This window comes from Calypte anna, chromosome 7 (assembly GCF_003957555.1).
Source record: "Calypte anna isolate BGI_N300 chromosome 7, bCalAnn1_v1.p, whole genome shotgun sequence".
In the NCBI taxonomy this organism is placed as follows: Eukaryota; Metazoa; Chordata; class Aves; order Apodiformes; family Trochilidae; genus Calypte; species Calypte anna.
In genome coordinates this window covers 38,966,922-38,991,464 of record NC_044253.1, presented here as the reverse complement: position 1 = coordinate 38,991,464, position 24,543 = coordinate 38,966,922, and the positions used below count along the sequence as shown (strand labels likewise).

The 24,543-nt window shown below is 38.0% G+C and overlaps 1 protein-coding gene across 2 annotated transcripts in view; it reads right to left on the bottom strand.

Annotated features, from left to right (window-relative positions):
• The window catches only part of GLS (glutaminase), a 60,984-nt gene that overhangs the window by 29,291 nt on the left and 7,150 nt on the right, over nt 1-24,543 (bottom strand). For both annotated transcript variants that reach the window (XM_030454618.1, XM_030454619.1), the window contains exons 2-7: nt 24,210-24,306; nt 23,621-23,742; nt 17,280-17,409; nt 16,491-16,570; nt 14,178-14,341; nt 7,402-7,460 (exon numbers count right to left, since the gene is read on the bottom strand). In XM_030454618.1, coding sequence (XP_030310478.1) covers nt 7,402-7,460; nt 14,178-14,341; nt 16,491-16,570; nt 17,280-17,409; nt 23,621-23,742; nt 24,210-24,306 — 652 coding nt within the window. The remainder of the gene's footprint in view (nt 1-7,401; nt 7,461-14,177; nt 14,342-16,490; nt 16,571-17,279; nt 17,410-23,620; nt 23,743-24,209; nt 24,307-24,543) is intronic.

The following is a 24,543-nucleotide window of genomic DNA, read 5'->3' as shown; positions in this document are numbered from 1 at the left end:
AGAAAAGAAAAAATAATTTACAAAAATTGTTAACATAAGAAAGAAGTTAGTTCACTTAACAGTATTAGGATTTTTAATGCATATAGCTAAGACATGGGACTAATTAACAATAAGGTACTAAAATAATTTCATATATTAACAAAAGCTAGTGTTAGATAACTAAATATTTAAGTATTATTTAAACTACATAATCCTCTAAGAGACTTATCAAATACCTGCATGTTGGGAATTAATTAAAGCTGGAGAAGTTATGCTTTATTTTAAGCAATCTCTACTCAACCTTTTGGGATTAGCTTAAGGTAGCAGTTTGGCATAATGTAGCAAACATAGTAAAAGTAAAAAAAATAAAAATACAAAAGTAACTACCAGCAGGATAATCATTATGAAAACACTAACTTTTTATAGATTAGCAACCCAAAGGCATTCTTATATTACCAACAGAGCTGAGCATAGGAAAGTTCAGGCTACTGAAATTAAAATATTCCACACTAAGAATTTAGACTGAAGACTTTGAAAAAAAGTGTTATCCCTCACTATGAAAGCAATTACATTTAATAAAAAAAATCTCCTTTGATGTCTGACTGATGTCCTATCTATTAAGAATTAAACAGAAAAATAAAATTTCACATCACAGAGTACATCACTGTCCCAAAACATGAGGAAAAATCTAAATACAACTTAATCAGGATGCGAGTGAAACTTGATTCCTAGGGTTGGCTGGTTTGGTTTTGGGGGGAGGAAGAGGAATGTTACTTTAGGGCTTCTTTTTTTTTCTTTAGTAGCTGTCAGTTAAAGATGTAATAATTCTTTACAGGTCTCTGACAGGCAACCTTTCACAAATTCCTCCAGCAAAACCCCAAAAGAGGGGTGGGATGTAAAAAGCCAGCACTCTGGGGGGACTCTTTCAGAAATTTTCTGAAGTTAGCCAAGTAGAATTTTGTGAGGAAGTTTAAAAAAACCAATGGCATCACATAGACAAGTGGCAACAATGTCTCTGGAGAAGATAATTGTGCAAATCATTTTAGTATTAAAGATACTCCATTCATAGAACAAAACTGCTTAACAGAAACAAGTCAAGACACTACTTGCACTGCTGCTTAGTCTGGGAATGGGGAAGGAACTGGAAAAAAACTGAATTTGTGTATCAAGCAGTATTTTATTTAATGAAATACATAAAGCCAGCCTCATTCCCACTCTGTATGTGGATTAGGGTGCTGCAGATTATCTTTGAAGCCCATGCATCAGCTCATCTACAAGAGGATGTGCAGTCACACACGTAGGATCACTGGCTGAAAGGAACACCACAGTTTTGCCAAAACTCTGCATCAGTGGCTAGCTGATTATTTAAAGGCTAACAACCTCTCTCTTAAAGGCAGTAATCTCTAGCTAATTTGCAATAAGATTTAAAAAAAAAAATAAAAAATACATTTCAGCAAAATGTTCCTGTATATTATACCAGAACACAAGTCTTAAAAATTTAACTCCAAATCTGTTCAATGAAAAATAATTAAAAGAAGAAATTACCAACTTCATTGAACTGTTGCAGTTGTCAAAATATTCCATAGATCCTAATGCTGTAAAATATGTAACAACATTTAAACCACAAAAACCTTGTCAACCTTTCAAATGCACAATGAACATCGTTTTCTGGGAAAGTGGGTCAGCATTAGTTATGGGATGCTGCATTGATCACTGTATGGTTAGACATGTATTATAAATTGAAACAAGTTCTTTTGTTAAAAAAAGAAAGAGGGAGAAAGGGATCATGCTTTCTGCAAAAATATAAATACATCACACTTCACTTTTTCTGTTTGGTTGGGGTTTTTCCACAGTTTAAAAAAAAGATTCCTTCAACAAAAGCCTGGCATGGAAAATTGGTGGGCAAAAGGCTCAGTGCAAAATTTTGCCACACCAACTTGTTATAAAAAAGGTTTCTCTAAAATTTGTATCTCATCTCATTGTTTGGCAAGAAAACCTTCTGTATTCTAGACTTAGATGATAAATTTTTAGTCCTTGGTGTAGCAGCCACTTGAACAGGTAAGTTACATCAAACACATTTTGTTATGAAACTGGAATGCTTGCATACCTAAAGTATTTGCCTAAGTACTGGAAGGACCAAGCCCTCAGTAGGGACTTAACACCCAACTAAAAGAGAAAACTTTGCTTCCAGACACAAGATGATGGCTAAAAAACTCAAGGTAGGTTTCCCTCTTTCAGCAGCTGAGAGATGTGCACTGCTCCTCCTAAAAAGCTGAGGAGACACAGAGGCAACACACATTCTCTGATTAAAACCCAATTGCAAATCCAAAATCCTAACATGAAGAACACTGAGAAACTTTTTCATAATAATTGAAATACAAGATAAAACTCCTTGCACAAGGGCTTCTTATTTTTAGCTTGACTGGATAAGCTTATGAGGTAAGGAGCAATGGGAAAATATTCCTTAAAATATTTCCTAAATTCAGAATGCAATCCAACTGCCTAGGATGCCAAAGGAAAAGGTCCATGCACTAACTTCACAAACACTTAGTACATGTACATATGTTGATATACACACCTGGTGTATACATGCTTGTGTGTATATACATATGAAAACAAAAACCAAATAAAAAAACCAAACCCCAAACTTCTAAATGAACACACAATGAAATAGAAAATGTTAAGATCGAAGTAGTTTGATTGGCAGAAAATTCAAACTTGCAGAAGACAGCTCAATGCAATTTTGTAAATCATTAAAACAAAAATTTGGCTGTCAATCACCAATTTGAATTTTCTGACTGTGGCAGAGTTTAGTGATCTTCCCTTCTTTTAAACAAGGTACTTGTATTACTTGTATTTCTACTAGAAAAAAAAAAAATCTAAGTGGCTGCCATACCTGTACATACATTGGAAACGTGAGACCCATGGATACTTACCAGACCTTGCAACAACAAAAACAGGCAGTATTTATTAGAGAAGTAGTTAATATTGGCCACTTTCCACTGCTCAACATTATGTTTATATTATTAAACCACATAAACTCTTATCTTCTGTCTCTTTTCAATTTTGAATCTAGGCCAAGCTCACAGAAACATGAGAAGTTGATCATCTTTCAATAATAGAAGACTGGTTTAAAAATTAATTTCCAGAATTTTTAAGCCAGATTTATAACTTAACACAACACTGTGATGAAAACACCCAGGGGGAAAAAAAAAAAATAATCCCAACCCTACAGAGTGTAAGAAAGCATTGATTATATTTGTGCATTTTACTCTGAATGTCTTTATTGCAGTTTTCTGTACTTACACAGGTTTTTCAATTTATTTGTTAATCTGGGACTGTTTCGTGAGAACTGGTGTCTTGAGTGCTTAGCTTGCCATGTTCAGCTCTGAAATACTTGAGATCACACTTTTCACAGACAGCATTTGACCCTCTAAGACCAACACTATTTCTGTTCCAAATACAGGCAAAAAATTGTGTCCTTCAGGTATTGAAAAAAAACCATGTATGTGCCCACTAAATAAGTCAGGTATCACTATGACATTTCCTATGTCAAACAACATCCAACATCCTTCAGTTAAAATCAAAAAAAAGTCCAGAATATGAAGGTATGTTCTGTTTAAATTGAGTTGTGACAAGAAAATGAATAATCCAGAAGAGAGGAAATTTCAGCAGAATAAAGACAAGTGTCTTCCAGAGAAGATGACAACACCAACACCCATTTTGTAGGGGTTATTTACATTTATACATCAGTCTGGCAGGAGGGGGAACTGGAGTAGGTAGCATGGTGCAATTAAGCTAAATCTGTACAATTTATTGTAACAATACTGTGAAATAAACCATGGGTTTTGCCACTCCTCAAGTATCAGGCTGTAAGTGTGTATGTTTCCAATTTAGTTAGATCCTGACAGCAAACAGAGCCTTGGCCACAACAGGACAGGTTTTTGCACCACTCTTCCCCCTCATTTATTTTATGGCCTCTCAGCATATTTGGAAAGCTTCAAGTGTACCAGATGGACCAGGAGAAAAACAAAACAAAACCAAAAAAACCCCCCACACCTTTCAATTAATTATTTTTTAGGGTCAGTAAGATCAGCCCTTTTACTTTCTTATACACCACACTTTGTACAAGGATTGTGGCTCCTCTGGGTGTCTGAATGCTTCCCACATCAGTTCATTAGCACTGAGGATGCTTCTCTGAGCATCCCAGTCCCTTGTCACCACCTGTGTAAGCTCCTGCTTGTGGCTGCCAGCACTCAAGAGGGTTTTTATATCCCCTGTAAAATCTCTGCTGTTACACTAGCAAAGCTTTTTCCTGCAGATGGAACCTTGAAGCATGCAATAAAAATGATTAAGATTAATCCCTTGTGATTTTTTTTTTTCCATGGCCATCTGGTGCTTTCTCCATGTTTTACTCTGGGTCCTCCCAGCTCATCTCACCCCTCACCCCAGTCTGCAACTTCTTGCACAACCACTGACACCCTTGCAGCTCACAAGCTTGGAGAATGGGCTTTAAAGTTTAAGAATTACACCAGATTGAAGCACTAGAACCCAAGAGGAATAGAGGCTTCTCCCAGCCAGTGTGATGTGCAGAGAAGCTGCATGGTTACAGAACACTCAATCTGTACTAAATTTGTACAGGAGCTGAATCATCTTTCAAGCACCTGTATTTTCCTGGAGACAGGAAAGAATTTTACCATTTTATCTAACATCACTTCTCCAGAAGGTCTTAATTGCCACTACAGTTTTCTTTTGGTAACTGTTATTTGTTATAACTATGTAATTTCTATAACTAGTAATAAAGGCAAATGGCTGTACAATCACAAACAAGAGAAAAGGTTCTTGGTGGTTTTCAAAAGATGTTATTGTATTACAAGATATCCTTTTGCTAAAGCCCTTTTAATGTAGATACAGGCTTTAAACTGCTGGAACAGCCTGTGGAATGTAGCACAAGTACAATTAGGAACCAGAACCTAAACACATCCTGGTTTCGAGCAAATGACTCTGGGATTATCACTGAAGCTGGTAAAAGCATGACACAGGAAGCCAAACATACAACTTAACATGCACATACCCTTAATTATTTATTAGTATGAATAGCAAGGACTAAACAGAACAGTTTAAGTCTCTGCTGAGTTCTAAGGTGCATATACCAAATTCTTAGGGCAGACAGAACTGGGTATGTGATGCTAAGAACCCTCTTTTCCCCTAGAATGTTAACCCATCACACACTCTGACAAGAAGATTACAAGTAATCATAATTTAGTCAGATTCTAAGGGCAGTTGTGTGCAAGATGCTGCATACTAAGAGCTGCTAAATGCAGTACAATGTGTAAATTCTGATAGAATTCTTGTATCAGTTTCTCAGAGAGGGATAAAATAATGAATTCTCCAATAGACAAAAGCATTCTTCAAACTGAAATACAGCAACAAGTTCTCCATACCTATCAGCACACAAATCCATGTTTAAACTTTGCCATGTTTAACAATCCCTGAATTTTTGGGGGACTCCAGGAGCCACACACAATCTTCAGGATATTTAAGTAACACCTTAAATAAAGAGAATGAATGCAGAGGAACTGAGGGCAAAACAGGGGTTAATGAAGCCACCTTTTCCAGAAAAAAAAAAGAAAAAAAAGTCTTAGGTAAGATCAAATATAAATGTGAATTACTTTAATCACTGAGTAGTTAGTAGGAATATTAAGTTGCAGATGGTAAAGAAGTTATTTCACAAAGAACTACAACTAGTGAGTAACTTTGTACCTGTGCCCCTCTACATAATTTCCTTCAGGATATGTCCAGTTTGGTTAAAGTGATTAAAAATTATATATAGCAACTTAGAGAAAGCAGTACAGAAAACAATGTACATTTCCATCACAGCAAAACCAACTGATGGGGTGTGGTGAGTATGATGTGTGTCCAACAGACGTGCAGCTACCACATGCAAAATGTCAGTGCAATGCAATACCCTTCATGAGAACATGACAGCAAATATAGAAATAAAGAGAATAATAAAAAAAACCAAACAGCCCACCCAGCAAAAACAATTCCCCAACCTTCTAACAAATGTCACAATTGCATGCAGTAAACAAATCCATGTTATCTATTAAAAGTACATCACTTATCAAGAAGTATGTGCCTTCTGCAAGAGGCACAGGGTTGTGTTTTGCCTTCTGGCCAGGAGGACATGTTGGAGCAGGGCTACCACTCTGACATTTCAGACAAATGTGTTCAGTCAGATTTTAAAATTCACTGTTACCCAAGTGAATTTCAATGCTCAGTCAACCTTTGAAAATATAATTAAATGTGAATAAATTTACCTGTCACACTTAAGGCCATTTTCTTTCACCTACAGCTATTAAAGATAAATGTCTTTAAGCAGGAGTTCTTACACCTTATTTAAATATAAAATAACAGAAAATAATGGTCTAAGTCATTTTTAAATCAACAATTTGGAAATAGGAGGTAGGAGACACAGGACTTCAAAACATAACCAAGACAAAGCCCATAAGAAAGATTTTTAGACCTCTGAAGTAACATCATTAAGTTTTCTACTTCAGAACTCCAGGGGACTGACATGGTAACCACGGTCCTAAAGTAGCCTTAAAAAAAAAAGTTTTTTGTAGCAGTGGCTACCAACAAAAGGCAGAAAATACAAGTAAAGTATTAGACAAACACCAGCATTATATGGAATTTATGTCATTCAAAACTTTGATAGATAGAGCTGTTCTATGGAAAAATAAAAATACAGCATTCCAAAAACCACAGATCATAAAGACATTAAGTCATTATTTAGCTATGATTTACTCAGCAAAATATGAGTGACTGTTTCCAAAGGCACTTGTCTCAGAAAGCACATTTAACACCCCAACAGAAACTACATAAGACAGAAGTTAAACATTATTTAGTTGCACAGCATGTTAATAATGGGGGGAAAAAATCAATATTAAGACTGTGGTGCAAATACAGCTGCATTGCTCCTGTACAAAGCACAGCATCTTCAATTCCTTCTGCTCCCTATGAAAACTATTGTAACTTTATGCTATACCAGAGCTCAGATACTTCTTTCTGAGTGCTATAAAAGATTTTCCTAAGGGGGATATACTCTTAGCATTTAAATATGGGGCAGTTCTTTCAAGAGAATACCAAGTGTTGTGCAGTTAAGGAAGGAAACATAAGTAAAAACACTAAGGAAAAAGAGTATTTCAGCTGCATTATTACATTTTAAACTTGCTAGTCTGATACTGCACTTGTTTGGCAGTGTTACTATTTCCAAAACATCAAACCTTGTCTGGCTGCTAATGGGTAAAGTGCCACCAGATGTTGCATACATAAAATGAAAGCAGTTCAGAATCTGCACAAGTTAATTTTTCTGCATTCTAGTAAAATACTCTCGAGAGAAACTGAAAATGAACTTTTTACCTTGATTAAAGATGTGATCACAATTGCTCCAGCATTCACCATAGGGTTATGGGGCCTGTCTGTGAAATAAAGGTTTCAGTTACTAAAATACTCCCAAGACACATTTGTCAGACTGATAAACACTGAAGTATTTGAGTGAAAAAATAAGCATATTAATGCATGACTTCAAGATATGACTATGGAATATAAACCTACATCACAAATACTGCAATCCAACATGCTACACGATTTTTTGTAATTCTGAACAAATTAGAACACTCAGACCAACGCTGTTTAGCAGCCCAGTAAACTCATCAGTTTGACATCATTGCTTTCCTTGAGAATTCTGAATCCTCTCCAGTATTCCAAGATTTGGACCAAGGCAACATTTGTGAGGGGAACAACCCCCAAGGGCCTCCCCAGTTTGTCTTCCAAATCTCAGTGATTTTAAGTCTTCACACAGGTCTTCTAAAAACAGCAAAAAATCCAGTTCTTGAACTTCATTTTTGGTGTACATAACTACAAAATCCCGATTTTTCTTAAAAATCAGAGGTTTCTACTGCCAACTTCCAAAATACAGGAACAATTTAGTCACTAGAATTTAATTTACTGTACAATGGACTTGCATGCACAGCCAACATTCAAGTTTTTTAATCACTCCTCTCCATAGTAACAATATTTTTGCATTCTCACTCACTCCTGGCTGCTCATGTGCATTAATCACCTTTTTTTCTTTCTTCTTTTTCGCAGAAAGTTCTCCTTACCAGCTGCCTTACTTTTCCAAATACAAATTTTTATCAAAATCTTCCCTTTTTTATTATTTATTTATTACTTAATTTATTATTATTTATTTATTACATGGTGTTGAATTTTGATGGTTCTGGTGTTTGAAAACCTCAACCAATAATCAATACATCAATATTGTGACTAGTTCGAATTCTTCTTTTTATTTGCTGGTGTTTGATTTCCAAATTTCACAGAATCACAGAATGTCAGGGGGTGGAAGAGACCTCGAGAGATCATCAAGTCCAATCCCCTCTGTCAGGGCAGGATAAATTTGAAAAAAAAATAAAATAAAATAAAAACCACACAAAGTGTTCACTACTTTATACATGTTACACACAGGCAGAGGAGGAGGAACCTGCCTTTAGGAGATTAATTTGATATTCACACTATAAACACAGGGACATTATTTTCCCAGCAGTATCACACTGGGCAGGGTCAATGCCTTTTAGCCATCTATTACTACCAGACAATCCCCATCCTGATAATCTCAAATTCCTTTTCATGTTCTTCAGAAAGCCAACATTAAACAGACACTTTTATGAGATGTCCCCCAGGGATCAGTGCTGGGCCCAGTTCTGTTCAATATCTTCATTGATGATTTAGATGAGGGGATTGAGTCCATCATCAGCAAATTCACAGATGACACCAAGCTGGGGGGAGTGTGGATCAGCTGGAAGGCAGGAGGGCTCTGCAGAGGGACCTGGACAGACTGGAGAGTTGGGATGATTCCAACGGGATGAGGTTCAACACAACAACCCCATGGGGAGCTCCAGGCTGGGCACAGAGTGGCAGAAAGGGACCTGGGAGTCTGGATTGCCAGGAAGCTGAAGAGGAGCCAGCAGTGTGCCCAGGTGGCCAAGAAGGCCAATGGCATCCTGGGCTGGCTCAGGAACAGCGTGGCCAGCAGGTCCAGGGAAGGGATTCTGCCCCTGTGCTCAGCTCTGGTGAGGCCACAGCTTGAGTCCTGTGTCCAGTTCTGGGCCCCTCAGCCCCTCAGGAAGGAGATTGAGGTACTGGAGCAGGTCCAGAGAAGAGCAAGGAGGCTGTGAAGGGATCCAGCAGAATTCCTGTGAGGAGAGGCTGAGGGAGCTGGGGGTGTTGAGGCTGGAGAAGAGGAGGCTCAGGGGAGACCTCATCACTCTCTCCAACTCCCTGAAAGGAGGTTGGAGCCAGGGGGGGGTTGGGCTCTTTTCCCAGGCAACTCTCAGCAAGACAAGAGGGCACAAAGGGTCTCAAGTTGTGCCAGGGGAGGTTTAGGTTGGAGATGAGAAAGAATTTCTTTCTGGAGAGGGTGATCAGGCATTGGAATGGGCTGCCCAGGGAAGTAGTGGATTCTCCGTGTCTGGAGATCTTTCCAAAGAGCCTGGATGTGGCACTGAGTGCCATGGGCTGGGAACTGCAGCGGGAGTGGATCAAGGGTTGGACTTGATGAGCTCTGAGGTCCCTTCCAACCCAGCCAATTCTAGGATTCTATGATTCAATGTATGAAAAGCAAGTTATTCTATTAGTGAACTGGTAAGAGCAGCATCTTCTGTCCAAAAAAGAGTGAAACTCTCCTGAAATAAAGACTCAGTGCCTAACTACCATTTTTAAATGTTAGTGCCATTCCTTATCTCTCTGAATCAGACTGCCAAATGATCCTAATTTAATCTGCTTGCACTTAAAATCCACCTATATTGAACATAAGTTCTGCTAATGTGTCAATAAAAAGCAACGTGGGTCAGATAGATTTGATTTTTTTATAAAAATCCAGACTCTGAGTAGGAAGAAAGCAGCACTTCCATAGCTTGGCAATCCTGTCTCTCCTCGGGTACCAAAAACCTGGACACCCATCTAAGATGCTGCACAGCAAGTGACTAATCCCAGCATCACAGTTTGTCAGAAGGGACATCTGGAGGTCACCTCCTCCACCCTCCCACCCAAAGCAAAGCTATTGCCAAGGCTGGATCAGCTCAGTCATCCCTTGATCAAGCTCAGTCTTGAAAAAAAACCCCAAACATGACAAATCCTCTGCCTCTCCAGCAATCCTGTTCCTCCCAGAGGACACCTACCCTAACAGCCAACCTGCACCTCGCAAGCCACACCATGAGCTCCTTGTTATATCATACACCAAAAGCAAAATGAGGTGCAGAAATCTTCATTTTTCCAACTGCTCCTTGGGAATCAGGTGCCCAGGACTAATCTGGGGACTTTGGCAGCCCTCCACTGGAACACTCTCCAGTTTTTCAACTGGGAATCTCAACTCCAGAGATGTAGCCCAACCCAAACTGGTCTTGTGCATGGCAACCCTCATTTCTTTCTCTACACTTTTTTACAGCTTCCTCTTATCACCATCAGGCATCATTTCAGTCCCTAAATGTGTTAGGGACTTAAATCATGTCATGATTTAAAAGTATAAACATGTTTTGCTCTAGATTCTTTTGCACATCTCTATGGCTTCAACCTGCCACACAGCACAAAAAAAAAAAAATATTCCAAAGCTCACGACATGTTTATTTCAATAAAAAGGATGTGTAATGTTTACTTAGCATTCAGCAGCTCAAAGCTTTATTACTGTGGTAAATCCACACACACAGACTACACCCTCAGAAACTCTATTGCATCTCCTTTCCTTGAAGATGTCACCACTCACCTTCCATGTCACAAGGCACACTTGGCCACCTTTTCCTCTGCTCTGAAGGTTCCTGCCTCTCACTGCTTAATATCTCAAACTACATCATCCAGTTCTGGCCACTCCACAGCCAACACATCCCCATCACCTCTGATGCTCTCAGATGAAGCATGGCAAGAAAGATTTTGTTCTCCCACCCCTTGGCAATCACTGTGGGAACTATAGCAGCTAAAGGGGGGGGACAGCATTCCAAATCACCACATCTCAATAAAAATAAAAATAATTTTAAAAAATCTCTTCTTTGAGGGCTGCCCAACACCATCACACCACAGAGCTGGAGTAGGACACTGAGCAGGACACTTTCCACTCACCCACTGCCTCCTCTTTTAAGCAGAATAAACCTGTCAGGGTGTTCAGATTGCAGGAAAGGAATTTTCAACAGATAATATTGCCCAAACACTTCCCAAACAGACATACCTGTAGCTGACAACCCTTCTACCTTGCCACCATAGCTTCCCCCTAAAAAATTGCCCAATGTCTCAAGCCTGTCAGTGTTTAAGAGGCACTTGGACAACCCCCTTATCAACATGCTTTAACTTTTGGTCATCCTGTACCACTATATATAATCAAATAAGAAAAGCAATTATTTGCTCAGACTGAAAAAAAAAAATAATATCAAAGTCTTTCATGCAGCTCCTCTGCAAGTCTCTCACATTGCTTTATCATCTTGTCAGACTTTGAGGATAAAAACTTGAATTTACTCCAATGAAAAACACAAGTCAAAACAACCCTTTGACTTCAAGAGGGGTGCCCTGATTAAGTCAATTCAAAGAGTTGTCTCTTGCATAAAAACCCCCACCTAGCAGCCTCTGAATTGTAAATATATTCTTCACTCTAGGACTCTGCTTTTCCTGGGGGCAGGAGAAATTTGTCTGCAACAGCCTTTTACAGGGAACTGCAATATATTTAACAGGTCTGTCTAAATGAAAAATGAAAGAAAATATAATTGAGTCACCTGAAAAATCTCCCTACTGGACAGCACTGTGGAGTGGTGAAAAATGTGTGGTTTTTTCATTGCCTCAAAACTAACTACAATTAGCATGATTGCTCCAGTAACCTGCCATGTAATTATGCCATATGCAAACTGGACATTTTTCCTTAATAATTTCAAATAAGTTTTTTTTCCTCTGCAAGTTGCTCTGCCCTTTCTTGCCCATCATTGGCCTTGGGTCTTTTGCTGTACAACTGGCACAGAAAGCAGAGGCTGCCACAGTCCAGGCATTTTAATATATTTTAATATATTTTAATATTAAAAAAAATAATCCAGGCTTGGTTAACAACTCCTTCAGCAGAATAAATGATTTCCTGGCAATTCCTCATTCAATTATAAGGCATTATTTTTTTCACTGGGCTAATTCTACAAATAATTCTCCTCTGACAGTCCCATGTATGGGTAGGAGACAGGAACCATCCACAGATACAGGTTTTGCATCATGAATTCACTAGACATGAAAAACCCTGCAAACTGCTCAACAGCCACCAAAATCATCCCCAGTGATGCCTGTTTACAGACACTTTTTACTATGGGAAACTGTTGATCAGCTTCAATAAACTAGAATAATCTGGTTTGCATTAACACAGCCCTCCAGAAATCTGAATTGTCTGATGGGCCATATGTTCCCTTTGACAAAAAAAAGAAAAAAGAAAAAAAGAAAACAAGAAAAAAAAGTTTCCAAATAGAATATTCACAAGGCTGCCAAAGTTTCCAAATTTGCACAGCACAGATCTTACTCAAAACATACATGATTCTTAGCAACACTTTTCTGTTACAAACTGGCATTTTTAGCTCCAATTTAAAGCTGTCTCGTAATCTCCATTCTTTCCAGCTTGGATCTGAATATTAAGTCAACAAATAAATGAAAGAACACCCTGGTTTAGGATTCTTTAAGGTAGTAACTATTAAAAAAAAATATAACCTTCAGATGACTACAGAATAGTCTTCAGATCCATGTCTAACCAGGTTTCAAATACTTGCATATCACTTGATAAAATCCTGGTTAGAAACATGAAATTCCCTTATACTAAATAAATCAGAAAGCAAAAAGATGAAATATCTGTATTCTTTTTATTTATTTTCAAATCTGTCCTTCCAAGCATGAACAAAGCCTGTTCAGACTGCCAAATCCATATCCAAGCTTCATGTCTCAATTCAAAACTAAAATTCAGTGTAATCCCTTCTTTCCTTCCCCTCCTTCACTCTCTGAAAATTCAACTTCCTTTTCTCTCCCTGTCACTGAAATGCTCCTACTTATTACACTGCAACCTTCTGTTTCAGTCCTTTGTTTAAGGAACAGATAAAATGTTAGTTCTGGCTAACTTAAGAAACATTAAATATTAAAGATCAGTCCTGACACATTTTTCTGATGTCAGTCCTATCAGCCACACACACACATGCTTAAAAATTCAAATTTCTGTCTTGTGAATCAGTGAATTCTTCACTGTTGATTTCATGCACACTGGTCAAACTTTCAATAATCCCAATTCTCCTACTGCACAGCAGGCTTAGAAACAGTTAAATTCTAACTATAATAGAACAAAAAAACCACAGCCTAACAACTAATTCCCTCCTGGCAATATATACACAGGTTATTTTATTCCCACTAACATAACAAAAAAAGGAAGAAATAAATTGTTAAGCTCTATTTTATTTGTAATTTTTGTAAGACTATTTTAAGGTGTGCACTAAACATAATTATGTATTATTTATATATTAATAACAAATATTTAAGTAAAAATTGAATACAGCCCTTGACAAAAATATCATCTAAGCCTTAATGCTGCTACTTAAATATTCATCACAAAACTGTGGCAACAGAAACACTGTCTGTTCTCTTACTGAGAGAGATCTGCTAGAAGAAACATTTTTGTTTCAGAGACAGCATCCAGAATTTCCTCCAAGGGCTCCCATGACTCATCCTCCCCTGGTTTTTGCCATAATGTTTTTTAAAATAAGATTTTCATGCCGAAGAATTAATGGCATATGAAAAAGAAGAAGAAACACTTGCTGAAGCAGTCCCACCACAGGAAAGCAAAACCAGCACTCTTTTGATTTAGTAGCCAAATTCTACATGAATAAACTGCAGGAAGATGTGTTCAGTGTCACCTTCTGGACCCCAGCCAGGGCTGGCCTTTGGCACCAGCATCTGCTTCTCAGGGATGGGAAAGGAAGTGATACACATTTTCCTTAAAATCAGTTTAGAATCTTTGTTTTAAAAGTGAAGAACAAGGGGGAAGTGCAGCTTGCTGATGACAAAGTATTTTGTGTAAGGTGAAAAGACTGGAAAAAAAAAACCCAAAACCAACTTTGTATTTGCATTATTAAGCATTTCACATCTCTTACCATCTTCATTTAGGAACAATTTGTTGAATCTCAATCCACTGGGCTCCTTCCCAACATATCTGTGGACGTACTCTGTGCCCAGATCATTGACAGCAATAGCGTATTTCAAGGGTTTGACACAGGACTGGAGACAAAATGGAACTTTGGTATCACCAACAGAGTGCCTGGGAAACACAGAGGGAGAGGTTGGAAAGTCTTGTATTAAAATACAGAACACCAAAAAAGAAAAAAAACACACAAAAACACAAAAAGCCCAAAACCCACACAAAAACCAAAACCACACAAAAACCAAAACCACACACACACACAAAAAAACCACACAAAAAACAAAAAAACCACACAAAAACCCCCCAAAAACACACAAAAAACCCCAAAACCCCCAAAGACCCCCCAAAAAACCCCCCAAAAACCCCAAAAAACCAGAGAAACCAAAGAAACAAAAAAACCAAAAAATCCAAAAAACCAAAAAACAAAAAAACCCACCCAAAAAACAAAAAACCCAAAAAACAAAAAAACCCCAAAAAAACCAAAACAGAACAAAGAACAACAAAGAAACCCACAAACCCCACAAAAACCCAAAAAAACAAACAAAAAACCCCACAAAAAAACAAAAACAAACAAAAAAAATCCCAAAAAACCAACCAAACAAACAAAAAAGAACAAATACAAAAAAACCAAACAAACAAAGATTTAAAGATTTTAACAAATGAACTAAACCTAACCAAATCATCTGCAGGTGGTTACTGCAGATATAACAATTTCAAAACGTTCAAAAAGGGGTCAGTACCAGAGGAAATAAATCACCTCAGAGCTGTAGTGTCAAACCCTGCTCAGCTGCAAGCAAACACTCAGAGTAACGCTGCCCTGAGTACAGGCACTGTGCACATCTCTGTCTCTATAAACTGAGATCCAATTCAGTTTTGGAATGTGAGAGCAATCATTAGATAACTGTATTTACATCCCCTTTGATAATGGCATAGGGATTTTATTGCAATTATTATCTGCTATCTTTTGGGAAGTTTACTTTCAGTATCTAAATCAGACTGAAGGCTGACTCACAGCAGCAGCATATGCTGCAGCTAGAGCAGAAGGCTCCAAGCAACCTCTTATTTAATGGGAAAATCAGAAATCTGTTTGCTGCTTTTCCCTTTGGAGAAAATGTGAGGTTTCAGAAAAATTAAAAAAAAAACATTTTGGCATTAAAAAACCAACAGTACAGAACATTAAACAATACAAAAATTAGCACTTTCATTGGTATGGGTGTTAATACCCAAAAAGAGCAGAAAGCCAATTTAAAATATTCAAAAAAGGAGAACCTTTTTTAACTGTTAAAGCTGTTTTACTATGAATAGGTAATAATTCTGACACTACAGCAGGGAGCTGAAAAATACTTCAACTCCCTTGAGCAGCTCCTAAAAATCCAGGGAGCACGTGGCTGGGCAGAAACTAACACCCAGATCATAACAGATGATATTAAAATGAACCCCAGTCCACAGACAACATCAGCAGTTCTAGGGCACCCTCAGGAATGCCCCACTGACATCTGGGACCTAATCAAACCCCTGTGTGTCCATATCTGATATTATCTAGGGCACAGAATATTTCACCCCACTTCTCAGGTAAATGGTGTGAGCTCCTCTTTTACACTGGGGCTCATAACTGTCTCTGCCACACTGACTCACTGTTCAAGAAAAAGTAAAAATAACACCACTTTAGCTCTAAGACCTATAGACACCCTTCTAGAAGGAAGCTTAATAAAAATGAAAGGCAAAAATCAGTTCTGTGAAGTTTCCATATCTTCATTTTTCTTCTAAATGATTACACATCTGAAGTCTTTCAGTGATGTACAGTGATCTTATGATAATGTTACAGGAAGAGCATTAAAATGCAAAAAAAGGAACAGACTTTTAAGTATGCCATGACCTACAGACAAAATAGCAGAGCTCAGGGCATGGGTACTGTTAGACAAAGCTCTGGAACTTCTGAAGATTCATGTGGCAGAAGCACAATCTGTCTCCTGCTTTGGTAACCACTGAAATTACCCCCAGTTTCATTACTCTGTTTGGATCACACATTCAATATAATCCAGCTCTAAGTACAGTGTTTACAAATACTATTTAAATACTTTCTAAATACAGCAAAATAAGTCAGCCTAACCAGTAAATTGAAAAAAATGCTAAGATGACCACGTGGGTTTCACTTGTTAACTCCACTGAAGCTTTCTGCTTATCAAACCATGATATATTATGAAGTTTAGATAACTTAAGACAGTTTAAATGACAGGAATAGCAAAATCTAGGAGTTAGAACATACCTCTGACCATCCACTGTGCAAAGTGACACACCCCACAAATCAGGGCTGAACTTGGCCAGTTGTGGAATGTAGTCAGCAACCTACCACGATGTAAAATAAAACCAGAGACATTACAACACCCAAAATACTGCACTGTATACTAAGGTAATTAAATAAATGCCAAGGGAAAGGAAAATAATTAGTATTACCCCACTAATAATGCACCCAGTATATCTAAAACTTCATTACAAGTTATTATACTCACTAGATCATTATCAAAAGAAACATTTTTTCAAAGTCCAAACTTCAGGCCATTCTAACTAAGAATCTCTCTTCTATGTCACAGCATGCTGAGCTTGTTCAAATCATGTAAAGTTTTGGCTTGCAACTAAGTCTGAGGTTTTTCAATTAATTTCTGGAATAATAAGCACTACATTAAGGTTAATTACTAATAAATGCTGGTGTTGACAATTATTTCTGTCACACAACCCAGCTGTGTAGAGTAGCATAATTCTTTTTATTAAGCTCAGGCTGTCAGACTACAGAGCAGTCCTAGGGCTTAAGCAAAATAAGGAAAGAACAACATTAATTTCTCATTCTAACCTCAAAACTGTACAAGATGGTTAAAAGGAGCTTCTTTCTAAGAGCTTTCAACTTGCAGACATTCCTGAACTTCCAGAACTATTTTACCATGTTATCAGTTTAACATTTTGCTAAAAAAAAAGTTTAAGAACAATCTGTCTGCTTAACAAACAATGTGTTTGGCCAATATCAAGAAAACTACAGAAGCCTGAAACTGGATGTACAAACCTTTCCTCCAGATTGTTTTTTAGCACTTTCATAGAGCTCATCAATATGTGAAGTAAATGACATAAAATCTGGAATGACAAACTTCCTCCTGAAAGCTTGAGTAAGCAACACAATATTACTTTGTACACACCTGCAAAAAAAAAAAAAAAGTTTAAAAAGTTTTAGTATAAAAGTACTGTCAAAAAGTACTGCTTCTTAAGCAGAAATTCACCACTATTTAAATAAGTACTGTCAACCCCTTGAAGACATATGCTAAAAAAGAAAAAATCTGTGTTAGAAAGGCTTTTAAATTTCCACTCCATGAGTTATAAATAATTTTAAAATTTATTTAAATATTTTTACACTGCATTTGCTGTTATGCATTTTTATTTAAAGCCCTTATTTGAAGTTTCAGCTGTGAGGCTGAACTACTGGAGTGTCATCTAAGGCTACAAGAGCCACCCATTCCTTAGGTTCAAGACACCCATCTGACCCAGCCCTTGTCCAAAGACAAGGTGCTCATTCCTGGGTTAGATCCTCAGGCTGAGGTTCAGAGCTGATTTCTCTCTCTTCCAACTGGTTTCACCACAAACAGGCCAAACTGGAATGAGCTTCCACTCCAAAACCAACAAAAACTCTGCAGAAATAATCAATAATGTCTTCTAAACTAAACAGAAATTAACAGTACTGCCCTGTCTCTTGTTCCAAACTCACCAGTCAAAAAAAATCTTTGCTCCTTGTTCAGCCTGGGCACATTTTCACCCACACCCTCCCAGCTGGCACATCTTAAGAACCTGATGAGGTGAAAAGGAAAGGACTTATCTAGGAGAAGCAGAAGGAAGGAAGGTTCCAAAGACAAGCTGGGACAGGCTGCTGGATGTGGTGTGGTCTCTGGGTGGAGGGGGAGCAGGAGTGGGAACTGGGAGCCATTATCAGTCACTGGGAATATGACCTGATAAAGGGTATTAACAGCCCTATCCCAGAGCAAGGGAGAGAAAGGGAGGTTTATCACCAAATAAACACTGCCATTAACATGTTCACACTATGCAGGAACAAAACTGTTACTTCAGACCCTCCCAATGAAGATTTTTTTTTTTTTTTAATTATTTCTTAGGGAAATACTGCCACTTGGAATAGCTACTTCCAACAACACTATTACTGCAAGTCAGAAGCAGTTCAAAATTAATTTGCATGAATCATAGAACTGGCTGGGTTGGAAGGGACCTCAGAGATCATGAAGGTCAGTGAACAGACAGAATTATCTTCCCTTTAAATCCCTCTCTTCCCTTAAAGCTCCAATTTGAACTCCTTTGTACTTTTTAACCCAAATTCAACTATTAGGTCTATTCTCCAAGAGTGAAAACAAATGGTTTTAAACACTTGAGGTGCTCATTCCTGGGTTAGATCCTCAGGCTGAGGTTTTAAAACAAAATGGTAGAGAAGCTTCCATTGCACACATTGGCATCTTAAAATGTGCTGTCTGTAATAAGCTGCTTTGTTAGGTTCTGGTAAAATAGAATTGCATTGGTTTTGCTTTAATTTTTCATGCTTATCCACTCCTTTTTTTACCCATCTGGCAAAAAAATCCTGCTCCTCTTTGTTCCCAGCCTCCTATTTATCTACTCCAGGTGCAATAATCTCCCTTCAAAAGTAATTAAGGAGTTGTGGCAGCTATGTGTGCAGAAGGAGTAACAACCTTCAGATGCACTCCTACAGTGTCTGAATCATCTGGACAGCACTAAGCACTACTGTAAGAAAAAATAATAATAATAATAATACATTTTAAGCTCAATGAAACCTAAATACAAAGCGTGGAAACCAAGAAGGCAGCATCCACACCTACAGTCCTCTGACACCACATGGTGTTTCTGAAACAGGAAGGACATTTAAACACTTAAAAATTGACAGCAAGTTTAGGATGCTCACTTCAACAATTCAATCACTTTAAAATAGAGATGAAAACCAAGTGCAGAGCCAGCTGTGCTGCTCAAGGGCATTTTCTATCTCTGCAAGAAGCTGTTCCCAGACTGCTGCTGAGGTCAGTGTCTGAGTATCTATCCTGCTGCTCTCAATCCAGGCAAACCATACAAATTCACAGACATTAAATACAGAGTGCCAATTAATCTAGATGGGTATTCAGAACAATTACTGCAGGGATAAAACAACAGGGGTCTAAGGAAGCTCAGGCAACAGAGTACCCTATATTACAGCCTGTAATATTCTGCAACTGGGATCTCCTCCCCACCAGGCTTCTGACTGGTTTATGCTTCAGGTAACCCTTTTGAGACAAGCAGCCTGAGGCTCAAAAGCAGTGGAACCATTAGGAAAAGATCACAGGGAGGAATTTAAGTGAATTGACACATTGATTAATAAAAACCTTTCTATCTATTTGACAGCAGTCAAATTTAGCCCTTATATCTCAGAGACTTCAGCAGTGTTAAGGACAGGTACACTAAAAACACCCCACCTCAAGTTCTTCCATTTCTCCAAACTTTGCAATCTCACCATAAAAAAAAATAAAATTATCTGTTTTGCTAAATCACTGTGCAAGCAAGTTCTTCCCCCATTTGAAAACACATCTTCAAACTCCAAAACTTCTCTGATAGATTCAGGTTAGAAAGGTTAAAGTGCAAGTCTCAGAACTTACAGTGACTTGAAAGCAACACTTGGGCATTTTGGGTTTTTTGGGGGCAACTGAATCAATGGTCCCTGAGCACAAAGTCAGGGTTACACAAAGCACACAATTGATTTAAAAAAAAATAAATCTGAACTCCTACCAACTCTGAAGAACTGTTAGGTTATCCATGGAGCTGAATGGACTGTAAAAAGGTACAGTACTGTAAGAACTGTAAAACTGGGACCGTAAAAAGGTACAGTATGAATATGAATATATGAAAATCCATTTCCATATGAATATGAAATTCCATTTCCAGCTAGCACAACTAGATCTGTAAAAGTGCTCAATATATCTAGACATTCTAGGGTGAAAAAAAAAAAAGTACTTTTATTCTGAAGTGAGGTATTAATTATTATAACATAATCAAAAGCTCTCCAACTGCTCCAATAGTATTTTATTAATACCTGGGGTTAAGCATATCTAAAATGGAAGTTTCCCTGGGGATTTGCTACCTAGATGAGGAGAACAGCAGCACAGAAGCCAACAGATAACCCTGCTTAAGAGCCAGCACCAGATTATCAGGTTTATGCTTAGAACAAAACATACCCATATGGCTGCTTCCTACCCACAGATCAGAGGAGATCCTGCTAGCAAAACCACACTTTCAGGCCAATAAAGCAGGACAGACAGCAGCCCTGTGACAAAGACTTAAGTCTACTGAGCCAAAAAAAGTTATTCTGAAAAAGAATAGAGTTTAAATCTCAGAATTATAACTGTTACTGTCAAGTGCACACCATTTCCCAATTTCCCAATAACTCCAATTTTCTCATGCTTTTCCACCTCCTCCTCAACAACCAAGAAACTGTCAGTTAAGAAACAGGGCTTTCTGCAAGTCTTCTGTTTTTTTATGATTTTCTGTTAGGAACAAGCCATGAGTTAAAGGAAAACCTAAAGAGGAGTAGGAAGATTTCTTACAAAGGATACCAGGAATTTTTCCACAAGGTAGCCACAGTGACATAGAAAGAGACCTAAAGAAGGGGTTACCTTAAAACATGCACATTTCATGAGGAATATTAAGAGTATACAACCTTTCATATTTGTTTAGCTGCCTAAGTTTCATCCAGCTACAGTTATACAGTACTACTACAACTTATTAAGTAGTACCATTACCCAGAGTACCAAAAAAAAAGGGAAAAAAAAAAAAAAAAAAAAAGAAAGGAAAAACTCCACATAGCAAGCTGACTAGTCTGCTGTGCTGCTTTCAGCATGTAGGCTGTTGCCAGCAGGGCAGGAATTCATGCTGCAAAAACCACATGTATCAATGCAAAATGAACAGCTAGTTCAAAAAATATGCCAAGCATTCTCTGACATGCACACCAGTGAATCGTTCAATTCAAGAAGCTCTGGAGATGAAGGCTTACAAACCCAAGCTCTTTTGTCTGCATTCCATATTTTTATTGACGTGGAGAGCAATGTAAAGCTAAAAACTTCAAAAATAAAGCAAGCTTAGTCAAACTTGAGCCTCATGTTTGGAACCACTAAAAAGGAGTTGAAAGTTCTCTTACAAAGATGGACAGGATCAGGATGTACAGATGCAGGAGCTAAAATGTGTTATGGGTAATTTCTGAGACTTGATTGATTTAGTCAAGCTTATGCTACCACGACTCCACCTCAATTACCTTTGCTGCTTGACTTGATGGAGCACATTTGGATTCAGACTGAACAGGAGAATGACACCACTGTCATTATGGCTGGGGAATCCAAGCTTAAATATCCTGAGGCAAGTAGAATCATAGAGAATCATAGAATTGGCTGGGTTGGAAGGGACCTCAGAGCTCATCCAGTCCAACCCTTGATCCACTCCCGCTGCAGTTCCCAGCCCATGGCACTCAGTGCCACATCCAGGCTCTTTGGAAATCTCTCCAGACACGGAGAATCCACTACTTCCCTGGGCAGCCCATTCCAATGCCTGATCACCCTCTCCAGAAAGAAATTCTTTCTCATCTCCAACCTAAACCTCCCCTGGCACAACTTGAGACCCTGCCCTCTTGTCTTGCTGAGAGTTGCCTGGGAAAAGAGCCCAACCCCCCCCTGGCTCCAACCTCCTTTCAGGGAGTTGCAGAGAGTGATGAGGTCTCCCCTGAGCCTCCTCTTCTCCAGCCTCAACACCCCCAGCTCCCTCAGCCCTTCCTCACAGGAATTCTGCTGGATCCCTTCACAGCCTCCTTGCTCTTCTCTGGACCTGCTCCAGCACCTCAATCTCCTTCCTGAGGGGCTGAGGGGCCTAGGGGTGCTCATTTTTATAACAGGTCAACATCTGCTGCTACAAAGGAAAATATACTGTGTGAAAAAAGATGGACCTCTCCACCCTCTCTATAGTCTTTATGTTCAAAACTCTTCCTACACAAGAAGCCACCATGTAAGCTTTCTGAAAGTTATCACAGCAACAAGCACTTCCCTAACACAGAGGATCATAACCTAGAGATGACACAACACAGGCTAATCTTCAGCCCTCTAATTAACAATCTTTTTTTTTTAAAATATAGAGAATAATTCATAGTTCACTGTTACAAACAAGCCTGATAGTATTAATGTAATGCATAACAGCAAAAGCATTTTCTTTTCTCTCCAAATATAGACCCAGAGAGGTTTCTGACTCTGGTACAACTTAGTTTTCACTGTGCTAAAAAATAACCAGTGAAGAGCCTGAAGACTCTTGAATTTAAAAGGCAGGAATAAGGTTGTTTTCATACTGTACCTTTAAGAAGCTTCCCACACTTAGTTATAGAGTTGATTGGTTTGTTATTTTTCACACACACATTTTTTTATCACTACTTCCAAAAATGTATAAATACATAAATAATACACATGTTTATACTTACATAAACTATGCATATACTATATACTATGTATTTTATAGACTATTATATGTAATTATGTAACTTTTTTTATATACAAATATTTGAGGTTGTAGCAGAGGGAGTAGCACTAAACAGCATTAGTTCATTAATTCACAAATGCTACAGAACAACAACAAAGTACTAATTTTGACAAAAGTATACTGAACAAAAGAAGCCAAGCTTTAGTTATTATATCATTTACCCTGTAAATGGAGTAAAATACACACTCAAAAATACTCTGTAAAGATTTAAGAGCCCCTGAGCTACCAATCTTTTAGCACAAAAACCTGTTAAGCAGGGAAGAAAAGGAGTGTGTTTGGAATGAACTGAAGACAACCTGAACAGTGCTTATATTGTTCAGTCAACTGACCACAGACTTTTTTTTAAGAAAAGCATCACAAAAATCTGGCATGTAAATCTTTTCCAAAACTGCCCAGTGCCTATAATTAGGACAGTAACTTCACTCTGGTGTACTCACATTTATAATTAATAACATAAATGCTCCAAACATCTCAGTACAGAGAAGCAGCACCCTGCACTTCAGAGTAAAAACTGATGGAGTGAGAGAGAAAGTTTTAGGGTTTTTGGCATCTAACTGAGGGTGGCAGCATGGGGTCAGATACAGATGCAAACACCACTGGCATGTTAGATGCTTGTGGAGATCAAACAATCTGCAGGAAACCAGAGAACAAACTTGTAAGCAAAGAGCACCAGCAGGGGGGTGTGTGTGAAACTCCCTTCCGAATTACATGGAGCTTTATACACCTCGTGTCTCTCCTAACACAGTCACTAACACATCCCATGCAGTCAGGATTATATAGTTATATTATTGACAGAAAGTTTACTTTTTGAAAAGGTCTTTGTCCAGCATAACACCATCTGAAGTTGTTTGAAGGGTCAGTCTTAACATATCCATGCACTCCTTCAATCGGGGATCAGATGTACGTAATCCTGTAGACTTGAGTGCCTGTTACAGTAAAACAACAATTAATAAAATGATAAAAAAAAATATATGCTATTACAATAAAGTTCTCTACTGCTCAGTCTTAAAGAGAAGAGACATTTGCCACTGCATTATCAGCACAGGCATTCTGACACCTTATTGATTCTGTTGCCATTTTGCCTGCACCTGATGTCAAAGATTAATGGCATTTGAAATCCAGAGTGGTCCAACTACAAATTTACACAAGTTCCCCCCAGCCCTGCCATAGACACAGATGCTTTCAAGCAAAAAAACTAATAACATTAGAAGAACAATCATTCTCTTAGTTAATTACAGAACCAACATTGAGGCTGTGTGGGAGACTACAGTTACATTCATTGCTGTAGCTACCCATGTGTGACAGAAATGCTTTGCTTTGTATTCCTGCTTTCAGAATGTTAAAAAAACCTTGTAGCTGCTTTTCACCCAGCACAGAAGAAGAGTGAACTTACAGTTATGAACTTATGAACTGGTATTTTTTCTTGTCCTTCTGCAATCGTATAGAAAAGCAGATCTTCTAAGCTAGGAAGGAGACCTTGCTTTATTTTACTGAAAAAAAAAAGTATAGATTAATTCAGTGCATATTTTAATTTATACACATTTTTGCATTGTTCACAAGAAAAAACATCTTCAGTACTAATATAACTGCAAGCATTAGCTTCAAAGAAAGCTTTTATTAGTGAACACAAAGCTTAATTCAGCCAAAAATTGTTAATATGACTTGACAAAGCAAACCTTTTTAATTGTGACACAGTGATGTTTTTACTGACATACATTTATTACTAA